Source organism: Triturus cristatus, chromosome 8 (assembly GCF_964204655.1).
Source record: "Triturus cristatus chromosome 8, aTriCri1.1, whole genome shotgun sequence".
In the NCBI taxonomy this organism is placed as follows: domain Eukaryota; kingdom Metazoa; phylum Chordata; class Amphibia; order Caudata; family Salamandridae; genus Triturus; species Triturus cristatus.
Window position 1 is genome coordinate 1,547,201,070 of NC_140591.1, and position 15,122 is coordinate 1,547,216,191.

The 15,122-nt window shown below is 47.6% G+C and overlaps 1 protein-coding gene across 4 annotated transcripts in view; it reads left to right on the forward strand.

Moving 5' to 3' along the window:
• Positions 1–15,122, forward strand: part of LOC146806104 (ecto-ADP-ribosyltransferase 5-like) — a 349,139-nt gene that overhangs the window by 237,518 nt on the left and 96,499 nt on the right. For all 4 annotated transcript variants that reach the window (XM_085623444.1, XM_085623443.1, XM_085623446.1 and 1 more), the window contains one exon: positions 9,129–9,173. In XM_085623444.1, coding sequence (XP_085479570.1) covers positions 9,129–9,173 — 45 coding nt within the window. The remainder of the gene's footprint in view (positions 1–9,128; positions 9,174–15,122) is intronic.

A 15,122-nucleotide genomic window follows, 5' to 3' on the forward strand; every position in this document is an offset into this window, starting at 1 on the left:
TGACAAGCTGGGTGAGTCCAACGTTGTCCAAGCTTGCAAGGAGGGCTGTGGAGAAGGTGTGCATTGTATCCTCTAAATGGAATATGATGATGTCGAGTAGCACAATGTCCTTGGAGTTGATGATTAGGAGGGCGATTAAGTCGGTGATGAGGTTGCTGAAGTTGGTTTATGGTCCTGGTGGTCGGTATGCGAGAGTGCCTTTCAGGATGAAACTGTTGTCAGTTTGTAGTCTGAAGTGTATGTGTTCCATGAAGGGGATGTTGATATCCATGGATGTGGTGCATTTGATGAGGCTCTTGTGGAGGAATGCAAGGCCTCCTCCTGGCATGTGTAGGCGATTCTGTTGTGCAATCTTGTCACCCTAAGGGATAGCTAATATAGGAAAACCAGGTTGTTGGTAAAACTGGGATTCACGCTATCCTTGTGGTAAACCAATCTAATGCTGGAATGTGCCTCACAAATGGCTACACCCAAAAGCCATTGTAAAAAAGGTAATTTTAGGTAGTTGGGGGAGGCTTGTACCCCTTAATCCTGAAATGATTGAGGAAGGTAATATCCTTATTGTTTAGTTTCTTTATTTTTTTATTTTTCTTGGTTACACCTCGTAACGTTGAAAAACGAACAGAAAACAGCCGACGTGTTTTGCCCGGTGGCCAGATGGCCAAGGGCTTTTTCAAGGCTGAGAAGTAGTAAAACCCACAGTTATATGAGTTATAAATACATCATAAGTGCATAATAAGTAATTAAATAGAGTGAAACCCAAAACAGCGGATATACATGAGATGTGAGAATACATCCATAAGAGCAAAAAGACAAGCCAAAATTAAAAGGTTGTGGACTGGGTAGAGACAAACGAGGACGGAAAAAGGGAGGGAAAGACAGGGTAAGTGAAGGAGAAACAGAAAACAGACATTAGGGTCAAAAATGGCATAAAGTATATAGGTAAACTTCCATAAATTTATCATCGTTAATACATGTCAAAAAAACTAATTTCCGCAAATTGAAGAAACAGGTTGAAGGAGAGAGACACACATTGAAGTAAAAATGTCAAGACGCCAGATTGTTATACCTATAATATTCCATATGTGCACATAAATTGATAGTACAAAGGTGCTATCTTAAAAGTATGGCAGTCTTTACAAAGCATAAATGAGAACATGACTTCATATGCCTTGTGATTACAGCAGGGTTACGAAAGCTTACCAAGGTTCCTTAAGAATGTTCATTAAAACTGTAAAGAAAAGGGGGACGTATGTCAGGAGCAATATGTCATGGCTATCCTAGCAATGAGGTAGCATAATTATACTCTAAAAGTGGCAGGCTGAGTAGTCTGGTTACAAGCTCTATCAGTCGTAGGCATTGCAAAGAAAACAAGCATTTGCAATGCAATCGGTCTCGCCTTTGTAATCTTATATGTATTTAGCTAAGCAGCACATTAGCCTGGGTGGTGAAACATCGACTGTTCTTTAACATGGAGGGGAAAAAAACATCAAACTGCGTGACACGCCGGGTATGGGAACACATGGAGAAAAATTTTGCCTTTCAGCGGGGAATGGTATTGTCCAAAGCTCTGTTTTTAATATAAAATCAGAACCTTCACTGAAAATACAAGATTTGAAAAAAATATTATTGTCTACGGGTGTTTGTGGAAGACAATTTCTATAGACTGGAATCTAGAGAATGCTAAAGTAATTCTGGTATTTTACTAACTTCTGCTGGTAGCATTCTATCAAGAAAAATAGAGGCAGTTGAACAGAAAAAAAAATCCCTATGCGGAAGCAGACAAGTCCTAGGGCTGATCTCCAGAGCCCACAAAGTACATACACATATAAGTATATACTAAAGTATATACAAGAGGCCTCGAATTATTATTATTATTATTATTATTATAATTAAATTTGTAGAGCGCTCAGCTACCCGTAGGTTTCCCGGCGCTAAAACCAAAGAGAGGAGGGGAAGGGGAAAGCCAGTTAGATGTTAAATAACCAGGTTTTAACCTGTCTGCGAAACCTGAGATAGTTAGGTTCGAGTCGCAGCTGAAGTGGAAGAGAATTCCAAAGAGCAGGAGCGAGCCAGGCGAAAGAGCGGCCACCCATTCTAGCTTTTTTAATCCTAGGGACTGAGAGTAGGTGTTGGCTAGAGGAGCGCAGATTGCGAGGGGGACAGTATTGTTCAATCAAGGGATTGAGATAGGGTGGAGCCAGGCCGGAGTTTATTTTATGTATGATACAAAGGGCCTTAAATTTAGTCCGGTTTTCAATGCGGAGCCAGTGCAAGGTACGTAGGGATTTGGAAGTGGAGGATGAGGCAGGAAGGTTGCACAGTAGTCGTGCTGCCATATTCTGGACAGTCTGGAGTTTGCGTATCACCTCTTTGGGGGCTCCCAGAAAAAGAATGTTCCCGTAGTCCAGTCTGGATGTAATTAAAGACTGGACCACAGTTTTCTGAGTGTCAGGGGGAAGCATCCATATGATTTTACGCAGCCACTTGATGATAGTAATACAAGTGGAGGAGGTTTTAGTCGCATGATTCTTCATGGATAATTGGTCGTCAAAGATGACACCAAGATTGCGTGCTGTTTTAGACGGGGTGGGAGAGGTGCCCATTTGAGAGGGCCAATGTTGGGGTCCCCAAAGGGCGGTGTTGTGACCAAACAGAAGGAGTTCTGTTTTGCCCCCGTTCAGCTGTAATTTGTTGTCTGACATCCAGACTGCGATGTTACTGAGTCCTGTACGGAGGGAGGAAAGGGAAGAGTGAGAGTCGGCGGAAAGAGAGTAGAGGATCTGAGTGTCATCGGCGTACGAGTAAATAGTGAGCCCCGCATGCTCCGCAATAGTTGCCAAAGGTCTGACGTACAAATTGAAGAGCAAGGGGCTCAGGATGGAACCCTGCGGAACACCGTACGCCGATGTAAAAGTGTGAGAAATGGAGGAAGAAGAGAAGACCTGAAAGGTGCGGTTGGAAAGAAAGCTGGTGAACCAGTTGAGAGCCATGCCGGTAATACCAGAAGATCTGAGGGCGTTGATAAGAATCGGGTGGGAGACCGTATCAAACGCGGCACTCAAATCGAGCAGAATGAGTGCCACGGTTTCCCCTCTGTCTACACGGGATCGGATGTTTTCAGAGACCCCTAATAAAGTGGTTTCTGTAGAGAAGCCAGATCTGAAACCCGATTGAGAAGGGTGTAAAATTCCATTTGCTTCAGTATGAGTAGACAATAGAGAATAGATATGTTTTTCCAAAATTTTTGAGAAAACCGGGAGAAGGGAGATAGGACGAAAGTTGGATGGAATATTAGGGTCAGCGTTAGCCTTTTTTAACAGAGGCACCACCATAGCGTGTTTCCATGCAGATGGTACAGTAGCGTCTCTCAAAGAGGCATTAAGAAGGTCCATGATGAGTGCAAGGGAAGAATTATCCAGCCTTTTTAGTATTTGAGGGGGGAGAGGGTCCAGCGGGGAGCCGGATTTAATTTTGCTGATAATGTTAGAGAGAGTGGAGATGTTAAGCGGAGCCCATGTGTCAATCCACTGTAAGAGAGTGGGACAGATTTCGCGAGGGGACCTGGGATCACATGAGATCATGAGTTTGGGAGAAGTGGAGGGGGAAGGTAGGGCCGAAGTAAGGGATTTATCCACTGGAGTCACGCAGTCTATGGGACATGGGGCAGACGGATAGGGTGGGGGAGGGAGGGAGGGATTCTCAAAATTAGAGTAAATGGTGTCGATTTTGGCGATAAAGAATTCAGCCAGTGAATTGCACTGACTGGAGTCGAGGCAAGGTGGTTTGGGCTGACACAGTGCACCTGACAGAGTCTGTACAGTTTTGAAAAGAGCTTTGGGACGATTTTGGGCTTCGAGAATGGTTGTATTGACATATTCGACTTTAGCTATTTTGCATAAGGAATGGTATTTGATTAGGGCAGCTTTGTAAATTTGCTTGGAGCATAAATCGTATTTGATGCGCCATTTACGTTCAAGGTTTTTGCAAATAGTTTTTTCTGTTTTTAAGGTGTCTGTGAACCATGGTGCGGGCGGGCGGTGGGGATTCTGCCTTTGCATGCGTTGGGGTAGACATGCATCGGCAGCCTGTGTTAGCCAAACGTTTATAGCCTCATTGGCTCCAGTATTGGTGACTTCTGTGAGGGGTCTGGTATTCTCAAGGTGGGAAGCGAATTTATTAATGTCAAGCTTGTTCCAGTTTCTGAATGGCCTCGATTCAGTGGGGTTAACAAAGGTGTTAGGTTGATGATCAATGGTGATGGTGAAAGTTACCAGAAAGTGATCAGACCATACCATGGGTATGGAAGGCTTACATTGGATAATTTCTAAATTAGAGAGGATGGGGTCCAGGAGGTTCCCTGCTTTATGCGTGGGGCCCGAATTATGTAGAGTGATGTTAAGAGCAGCCAGGTCCTGTAAAAGATTATTGCTGATGGAGCAGCAGGGATCATTTAGATGTAAATTGAGATCACCAATAATTAAAAAGTTATTAGAGTTCAGAATTAAGGGTGCTAGATGCTCAGGGAGGGAGGAGGCCCATGAACTCGCTGAGCCGGGGGGGCGATAAATAAGCAAGCCGGAGAGAGTGAAGTTAGGGGACAACGAGAGCTTAAAAAGACCTGCCTCACTGTCAGGTAGTGTAAAGTCTTCCCATTTACATGAGTAACGTCTGTTGTAAATTATAGCTATCCCTCCACCGTCTTTCATACCCCTGTTTTTACCGACATAGGTGTAGTTGTCTGGTAGGGCAGCTGCAATATCCGGGCCAGAGTGATCCTTTAACCATGTCTCAGTAAGGAATAGAGCCGCAGGTTCCTCCGAGACAAGTAGATCAAAGATTTCACTCTTGTGTTTGACCAAGGATCTGCAGTTCAGACTGAGCAGAGTCCAGATCTGAGATAGGTCAGTGGCTATATAATTGGAGCTTGAAAAAGGAACATCAAAAGAAGCAGTGGTGGTTATGGAGGGGAAGGAGGTAAGGGGAAGGTAACACACAGGGCAAGAGCAAGGAGCATGGTGAGGGTTTAGAATAGTGCAACATGCAGGATGAGGAGACCTAAGTCTAAGGAGAGCCTCCTTAGCGTAGGTGAGTGATGGTAGAGGGGGTATGCGGCCAGGGGTCCTAGCCCCTAGTCCCGGCCCGTCGCGGACGGGCGCAGACGGGCTTGCCTTATGCGCGCCTTCGGCGCGCAAACGGCGCTCCCGCTGCGCTCGTCCGCTGCGCTTCCTGAAAATGCATATTTATATAAGTGCCAGAAGGTAAATTGGGGGGCGTGGCCTCAAAAGAATGCTCGACCTAAAAAGGGCACTCATATTAGTTATTGTATCCTAGCGCATGCAAGTATCAACAAGAGAGAAGCCTATGTATTAAAAGGGTAATGCAATTATAGAAAAATGAGCAGTTCATGTAGGAAATCTAAGGGTAATGTACTATGGGGGCGCGTAGCCTATAAGGTTTCCCCACACCTGTAAACAGAGATTAACCAGGTGAGGTTGAAAGAGAAAGTAAGTTAAAATGAAATGCAGAATAATATTTCCAAACCGTCTATTAAGTCGAACCAACTCGCATAGGGTGGCACTAAGGGATAGCCATAGGGATGTCGGGTGCCGAAGCAGGGTTGAGGCTGGTTTCCGTAAGGAAGAGGAGGTCTTGTGCCTTGTTGCTGAGGAGGTCCCAGATAATGGTGGCATGTTTGCTGAGTGAGAGTGTTTTGAGAAGCATGCATGCCAGTGGTTATTGTGGTGCTGGTTTGGTGTGTTGTGTGGTGTTTACCTGGGTGTTTGGAGGTGTTGGTTGATCATGAAAGATGTGTGTGGGTGTGCAAGTATACAGCTGTGCCAGGAGGTTGTGTACGAATCCCAGAGCACACATTAGTAGTCTTTCTTTTTTATTTAAACTCTGCAAATTAAACAGCAGATGGCTGTTTTAATCACAGCAAAGAACTCTTCAAACATCGTCAGAGAGCTCTCCAATCCCTCAGCCTCTGAAAACATTATCCCCCCTTAACAGGAACTCTGTGACACCCTGGTGGACTTCTTCCATGACAAGATCTCCACCATCTACAAAAACTTGGAACCCCAACCCATTACCGCAGACGTCCTCAACCTCCTCGCTCCCTCAGATGCAAACCCTGACCACCAACTCATCACCTGGCACCAGCTTACCATACAAAACACCACATCTATGCTCCTGTTCAAACCTGAGACAGCAAACACAAATGAATGGATACAAGAGCCCACAGTGTAGGTGTCAAAAACTAAAACAGCGTGCTAAAATGTGGGTTTGCATTGACATTCACCTTCCAAATTCACCCATAAAAAGAAAGTGCCATCTCACACCAACAGTGAATGACCTGGTAGCAGCAGTAAACCTTTTGGTTCTCTAAAGTTGATCTCAAATCCAGATATCTTCAACGTCTGCTAAGCTAAAAATCCAGGTAGTTGGACATTTTTCTTCACCCACCTTGGCCTCTGCAAGTTCACAAGGCTACATTTCCAAATCTACAGTGCAGCAGAGGTGTTCTGGAACGCCATTTAAGAGGTTCTTGATGTGCTCATGGTAGACATAAAAGGCAACACTAGGACATACCAAGAATTTTGAGGAACATCACTCCAGAATGTGCTGCATCCTGGAACAGTCTCACCTTCAATAGCAAGAAATATGAGTTTAATGCATGCATCAGCTCTTTCGGATAGCAGTTCTCAGCTTATGGGTGCCGCCTGACTCCCACCGAAATTAAAGCCATTCAATTGGCATCTCAATCCACTTTCATATCAGAAGTCAAGAGTTTTCTTGGCATGGTCACAAATTGCAGAAGATTCATTCAGAATTGTATATCTCTGACTGGGACATCGAGAAAGTGGACTAAGGTCATGCAGAACTGGACTGAGTAACACCAAACCTCATGCCAAGCATCAAAATGCACACTTTCAGCAGAAGCTACTCTCTAATAGTTCTACCCACACGAAGTCTCAGTATTAGCAATAGATGCCAGCTCTAGAGGGCTTTGAACTTGACTGTAACAAAAGCAACACTGGGCAGAGTGGTTCCCTATTGGATATGCCTACACACCTTTGCCCTCTACTGAGCACCACTATACCCACATTGAGAAAGAGGCGGTTTCAATTCATTGGGTCTACCAATATTTACATCTTTATTTGTATTGACAATCTTTTATTGATCCCTCCATAAATAGGAAAATGGATCCTTTAGTGGCAGGAGTACTCTTTCTCAGTGGTATAATGACCCAGGTCGGATTACCTGTCAAGGTATCAGCCATGGCCACTGATATGCAGTGTGCCTTTGAGACCAAAGAGTACATCAGGTTGAGGGTAGAACACGCCCACCCACTTTCTGTGTCCCTCGTAGACATTTGTGATGCTTCTACAATAGACGAATGTTTGCAGCTAGCCAGCAATGTGACCTGCAGCGGCCAGTTGGGAATCATTACCATAAAATTAATTGACCCATATTCCAGATGCCTGCTAAATCTTGCATTCCCATATAATTTTAGACATAAACTACTCCTTTTATAGGACTTTTTTCCCTTTGGATAACAAATGTGACCCCCTTCAAGCTTTTGCAATACAACTGGCTCATGTTGGGCTCCAACAGATGGTCAAACCAAAAATCTGACTCTAATGTAAAGGTGGATTCTAAGCCCTATTTGAATTGGTTTGGAGGACAGTCATATAATATACCCACTGTCAAGCCTCTATCCTAATCGACCCTGCAGCACTTGTCACTGCCAAAGGCATCCCTCCTCATCCATGGGAATGCCTGATATAAGCAAACAACAGAGCTACTGGTGTACTGATGTCCTCTATCGCCAAGTCCTCGGTCTTACACCTCTTTCTAAATTGGAAATGAAGAAAAACTGGTAGCTTGGCATGGACAATGGCTGTGGTGAAGACCTAGACAATGCCTGATCAAGCAACAGATTTGGTTGGCTCAACAACATGAACGTGTATAGATTTAAACCCTAACTTTGGCCGAAAAAATCCAAGGCAAGTTACTTGGATTCCCCTTGGACACTGACCTCAAGGAGCCATCATCAAGAAAACCAAGATTCCATGGTACCAACTCTCTCTACTAATTCAATTAAAACCATCTCTCCCAGAAAGTGACTTCAGAACTGCTGCCCACACATTGGACTCAGCTATCAGAATGGTGGCAAAACTCTGCCTCACAATCTCCCAAACTACACACTGGTCCCACCCAAGGGAATCTTACTCAACACAACATGCCTCATCGGTGGCATAAAGAAATATAACCACATAACTCTCATCCTGATGGAGCACCACTGGTTCCCTTCATCGGCACACTTTCTTCTAAACTAGCTGCATCATCTACAAAGCCATCACGACTGGCACCTTAGCCTACCATGCTGATAAGCGCTCCATCTCCAGTGGCTTGCAGCACATCAGCTGCCAGGGCACCACTGGAGTGGAGAAAAATAAGTGTTAAAAAAAAACAGCAACCAGCCTTCTACATCAATATTAAGTTCCTAAAATCGCCCCAACTCTAATCCAATTATGAAAGAGCTGAAGACACACCTCTTTAAGGAACGCTATATCACACAGGTATTGTCTACTGCACCTTTCAGAACCCAGCTATCCTCCAACCACTCGGAGAATGAATCTTTGGTTTTTGCCCTCTACTGTCCTCTGCTGTCTTTCTACATTTGCTTCATACAAATTCTTCATCCATACATACATGAATATGTTTCTTTATTAATTATTATATTTTTGTAACATAAACCTATATTGTTTATATTACTGTGTGGCTTTTATTGATGTGGTAGGTTACAGCTAATAATGTAGAATTGTGAAATAGTTCCAAAACATTTGGTTAGCAGTCTGTGTGTACAGGCCCATAACACAGTGCTAAAGATGGAAATGGCCACGCCAGGGTTTCACTGAGTGCGAGAAGATTGGGGGTCTCCCTTATTGGGAATAATCTAAACAGAAGTATCATTTTATTAACTTTTCACTGCAAGAGTGAATTTAAAAAACTGAAACCCTTTCGAAGAGGAACTATTGCTTGCATTGAAATCTATATAATTTGTCCAATTTGAGTTGTTGCAGAAGCATCACAGTTTGAAACCTGCATTCTTTTCATTTCAGGAACAGAAACCAATTCATCGTTGCAATATTACATTTACAATTCTGGTAAGACATCACTTCATCTAGTCTATTTTTTATTTTTTTTATTGTTTTTATTGCATTTTCATAGTATACAAATAGATTTCAAGTATCCTTGAAACAAAGAGAAAAGCAGTTAACTCTCCTCCTCCCTTGCCCACCCCCCATCCTCCCCTTTGGTGCAAATTCCATCAATATTAAATCCAATTCATTGAAGAAGAAAAAAATGCAGTAATAAACATATAGTCATAAATCCATCCAATTAATAATTCATTGTATAGACTATTATCCATAGGAATCAAATAACTACAAAAAAGTACATATCATTATTAATATTAATATTTTCACCCTTCCTCTCACGCTAAAACCCCCCTTGCATGGCTACCTGCCTGGATATTCAAAACAGACGTAGAACATACTGCATTGGGAATGGGGGAAGCCTAAGGGGAAACAGGCGGGTTCTACCCCCGAACAAGACAATAGCACCACGGACTCAGTGCTTACGGAACCTGGAGGTGATCCTATCAAAATATCGGTACACCAACAATATGCCAAGATCCTGGAGGCAATAGCTGACACCAAGGCAACGCTACATCAGAACATTACCACAGTAGCTGTGGGACTGGGCCTATTGCGAGCAGAACATGGAAAATTGTCTGACCGAATGAAGAACACAGAGTTGACGCTTGAGGAACTTGCACCGGCACAAAAAGCGTTGGCTTCGAAGGTGGAGATCCTTTCAGATAACGTGGGAGTGCTGGAGCGCAGAGCGGAGGACGCAGAGGGTCGCAATCGTCGGGGTTGCCGGAAGGAATTGAAGGGCAGGACATGGTATCCTACTCCAAGTCATGGCTGAAGGATGTGGTGGCTCCGGAGGGTCTATCACAGTTTTACACTTTGGAAAGGGCCCACCGGGTACCCAACAGGCCTCCGGCACCGGGAAGACTTTCGAGGCCAGTGGTGGCCAGACTACTTCACTATCGTGATGGAGACCTGTTGCTCCAGAAAGCAGGATCGGAAGGTCCATATACAGTGGAAAACTGCAAGGTGTCCCTATTCCCAGACTATACGCTGGAGGTTCAGCGACGTCATGATTTGTTTTTGGAAGTCAAGCGAGCGTGAGAAGGCCATCTTGTACTCGCTGATGTTCCCGGCTATGGGAGTTAATGGTTTGGGGTTGTTGTTGCTTACCAGGTGGACTATGAGCATTGTCGGGGCTGATGGGATGGGGGTGAAACCGGGTGATAAATCTTGCTTTATCGGATTGCGCCCCAGATAGTTCGATCAGAGGGGTTTAAGCTCCTCACATGCAACATACGTGGTATGGGTTCACCTGCTAAGCGCTATAGTATCCTGAATTATATTCGCCGCAGGGGTGTTCATGTGACGCTGTTGCAGGAGACCCACCTTAAGGCGAAGGAAGCAGGGCAACTGAAACGTAGATGGAGGGGACAGCTTTATGAGACTACCTATTCTGCCTTTGCAAGGGGTGTACTAGTGTGGATTCAGCCAGGTGTTCCTTTCCAGCTTACCCAGAAACTAATAGATGCGGGAGGAAGGTTTGTTGTGATAATGGGGAAGTTGGCAGGGAGAGAGATAACAATAGGGAGTGTGTATGCCCCCAATCGCGACCAGATCACGTTTCTAGAGATGTTTTCTGGGGCCTTGGCGGGAGTGGATGCTGATAATCTGATCCTAGGTGGTGATTTTAATTGTGTATGTGATGTCGGTTGGGATAGGTCTACCCCCCCTTGTGGCGCACACTGGCATCCACTACAGCACAGGGACTCAGGCGATGGGCGGAGGGATGGTGGCTGGTGGATATGTGGAGGCTTCAGAATGTCCAACAGAGAGTTTATTCTTATTACTCCCACCTATATGACTTACATACGCGATTAGACATGTTTTTTTGCTCTACTACATTGACCCACATGTTAGCGGGGACTGAATATTTGGGAAGAGCCATCTCTGACCACAGCCCCCTGCTTATGCGGTTTGTTCCTGCCCCCGAGAGAACTCTAATTCCCTCGTGGAGATTGGACTCTGCCTTGTTAGAAGATGAAGGATTTGAACAGATACTAGTGGCGGCACTGGTCGCCTTTTTTTCTGAGAATCAAGGTACAACCAGCTCCCCATTGGTGGAACGGGAGGCATTCAAGGTGGTCACCAGGGGACAATGCTTGGGACAAACGGTAGGCCTCCGACGAGGGATAACCAGGGAGCTCGGAGTGTTAGAGCAGCAACTACAAGACTTGGACGGGGAGTTGGCGCGAGGTTTAGCGGTACAGGATAAAATAGGGGAATTGAGGAATCGCTATAGTACTACATGGGATAGGTTACGGACAGTGGACCGGAACAATTATAGAGTACGGCAACATGAAGAGGGTGGCAAAGCCGGTAGATTGCTTGCCTGGCTGATTAGGCCTGAGAGTCGGGGAGTACATATTCCGAGTATTACCGACTGCTAGGGGCAAGTGCTCTGTTCCCCGAGTGCTATTAACGAAGAGTTTCGGAGCTTCTACGAAAAGCTATATCAGAAGCGAAGGATCAGCCCAACAGAGGGGATATGGACGTACCTCGATGCACTGCGGCTGCCAGGGTTGGAGTCCAATGTCTGTGACGCCCTGGCATTATCGGTCAAAGTGGGTGACATCAGAGAGGCAATTAAGGGGATGGCGCAGGGGAAAACGCCTGGGCCTGTTGGCCTACCAGCAGACTTTTATTTGACTTTTGTTGACATCTTGGCTCCACAGCTGGAATGCCTTTACGAGATGGCACTTGGGGTAGATAGGCTTCCCTCCTCCATTAGGGAGGCGCTGGTGATTTCCTTACCTAAACTAAGACTGACCACCCAGAGGTGTAGGATTTCCGACCTTTATCCATGTTGAATACTGATTTTAAAATTCTAAGCAGAGCGTTGGCTACTAGGCTCCTGCTGCATATGCAGCGATTGATCCATAAGGACCCGAACGGTTTCACACACACGCTCCACATCTAATAATCTGCGGAGATTGTATAATGTAATGTTCCACAATCAAGTAGGAGACTATTCCGATGCCGTAGTAATGTCAATTGACCTTGAGAAGGCTTTTGACTCCTTGAGTTGGGACTTTTTACTATCAATCAATCAATCAATGTACTTGTAAAGCGCACTACTTACCCGTGAGGGTCTCAAGGCGCTGAGGGGTGGGGGGGTGCCGCTATTGCTCGAAGAGCCAGGTCTTGAGGAGTCTTCTGAAGGCGAGTAGGTCTTGGATCTGTCGTAGGTGGGTTGGGAGGGTGTTCCAGGTTTTGGCGGCGAGGTAAGAGAAGGATCTGCCGCCGGCGGTCGTACGTTGGATGCAGGGGACATGTGCGAGGGCAAGGCTGACGGAGCAGAGCTGGCGGGTGGGGGTGTAGAAGCTGAGTCTGCTGTTCAGGTAGGCTGGTCCGGCGTTGTGGAGTGCTTTGTGTGCGTGGGTGAGGAGCTTGAAGGTGATCCTCTTGTTGATGGGGAGCCAGTGCAGGTCTCTCAGGAGGGGGGTGATGTGGCTGCGGCGGGGGGCGTTGACGATCAGTCGGGCGGAGGCGTTTTGGATGCGTTGTAGCCGTCGTTGGTGTTTGGCTGGGATTCCTGCGTAGAGTGCGTTGCCGTAGTCCAGTCTGCTGCTGACGAGGGCCTGTGTCACTGTTCTTCTTGTTTCGGTCGGGATCCATTTGTAGATCCGGCGGAGCAAGCGTAGGGTGTTGTAGCAGGAGGAGACGGCGTTGACTTACTTGGACATGGAGAGGGAGGAGTCGAGGATGAATCCTAGGTTGCGTGCGTGGTCGGTTGGTGTCGGTGCTGTCCCTAGAGCGTTCGGCCACCAGGAGTCGTCCCAGGCTGAGGGGGTGGGACCGAGGATGAGGACCTCCGTCTTGTCCGAGTTCAGTTTCAGACGGCTGCTCCTCATCCAGTCAGCGATGGCCTTCATGCCCTCGTGAATGTTGGTTTTGGCGGTTTGGGGGTCCTTGGTGAGGGAGAGGATGAGCTGGGTGTCGTCGGCATAGGAGATGATGTTGAGGTTGTGGTGGCGGGCCACTTGTGCGAGGGGGGCCATGTAGATGTTGAACAGCGTGGGGCTGAGGGATGAGCCCTGGGGGACACCGCAGATGATGTCGGTGGCTTCTGACCGGAAAGGTGGGAGGCGGACGCTCTGGGTTCTGCCGGAGAGGAAGGACGTGGTCCAGTCAAGGGCCTTCTATTGGATTCCGGCTTCTTGGAGGCGTGTCTTTAGGGTGCGGTGGCAGACCATGTCGCATGCGGCTGACAGGTCCAGGAGGATGAGGGCTGATGTTTCGCTGTTGTCCAGTTGGCGTCTGATGTCGTCTGTGGCGGCGATGAGGGCTGTCTCGGTGCTGTGGTTTCGTCTGAATCCAGATTGGGACGGGTCCAGGATGTTGTTGTATTCGAGGTGGCGGGTCAGTTGAATGTTGACGATTTTCTCGATGACCTTTGCCGGGAACGGGAGCAGGAAGATGTGTCGGAAGTTCTAGAGGTCCTTGGGGTCTGCCTTGGGCTTTTTGAGGAGGGCGTTGATTTTGGCGTGCTTCCAGCTTCCCGGAAATGTCGCTTTTTCGAAGGAGATGTTGATGACCTTCCGTAGTTGGGGTGCGATGGCCGCGTCTGCTTTGTTGAATATGTGGTGTGGGCATGGGTCTGACGGAGATCCTGAGTGGATGGAGTTCATGATCTTGCGTGTCTCGTTGTCGTTGGTGTTGGCCCAGGAGGTCAGGCGGTTGGCGCTGTTGGTGATTGCGGGGGGGGGGGTGGAGTCGTGCATTGTTGGAGCGGTCGTGGAGTTGAAGCTGTCGTGGATGTCAGCGATCTTGCGGTGGAAGAAGATGGCCAGTGAGTCGCACAGTTCTTGTGAGGGCGGGATGTCGTTGGCGCTGGCGTCGGGATTGGAGAGTTCTTTCACGATGCGGAAGAGCTCTTTGCTGTTGTGTGTGTTGTTCTCCAGGCGGTCTTTGAAGGAGGATCTCTTGGCTAGTCTGATGAGGTGGTGATGTCTGTGGGTGGCGTCCTTGTGGGCTGCGTGGTTTTCTGGCGTTCGTTTGTGGAGCCATTTCCTCTTCAGCTTACGGCAGGCGCGTTTGGAGGTCAGGAGCTCGTCGGTGAACCAGGTGGCTCTCCTGCTGGTGTGGCTGTTGGATGGTCTCTTGAGTGGGGCGAGGGTGTTGGTGCAGTCGTCGATCCACTGTCTGAGGTTGCGGGCTCCGGCGTCAGGGCAGGTGGGGTTGGTAGGTAGGTTCTGGGCGAGGGTGGTGGTCAGCTGGTCTTCGGTGACTTTGTTCCAGCAGGCGGCGCGGCAGCTGTTGGGTGCGATGGTGCGTGGTTGGTTTTTTGAAGGTGAAGTGGATGCAGCGGTGGTCGGTCCAGTGGGGTTCGGAGGTGTGGTCGAAGGCGATGTGGGTGCTTGTGGAGAAGATGGCGTCCAGCGTGTGGCCTGCGGCGTAGGTGGGTGCGGTGACGAATTGTCTGAGGCCGAGGTTGGCGAGGTTTTCGATCAGAGTGGCGGAGTTGGCGTCGTTGTTGTTCTCAAGGTGGAAATTCAGGCCCCCGAGGAGGATGTAGTCCGTGGAGGCGAGTGCATGGGTGCTGGCGAGGTCGGCGATGGAGTCACTGAAATGAGCCCGGGGTCCGGGGGGTCTGTAGATGAGTGTTCCTCTGAGGGTGGTGTTGGGGTCGGTGTGGATCCGGAAGTGCAGGTGTTCGGCGGTGTTGAGGGTGTCGTCTGCATGGGTGGTGACCTTGAGGGTGGATTTGTAGACGATGGCCATTCCTTCTCCGATTCCATTGGCGCGGTCCCTGCGGGTGATCTTGTAGCCGTCCGGGATGGCTATGGCGATGTTGGGTGCCAAGGAGTCGTTCCACCAGGTCTCGGTGAGGAAGGTCACGTCTGGGGCGAGGGTGTCGAGCAGGTCCCAGAGCTCGACGGCGTGTTTGCGTGCGGA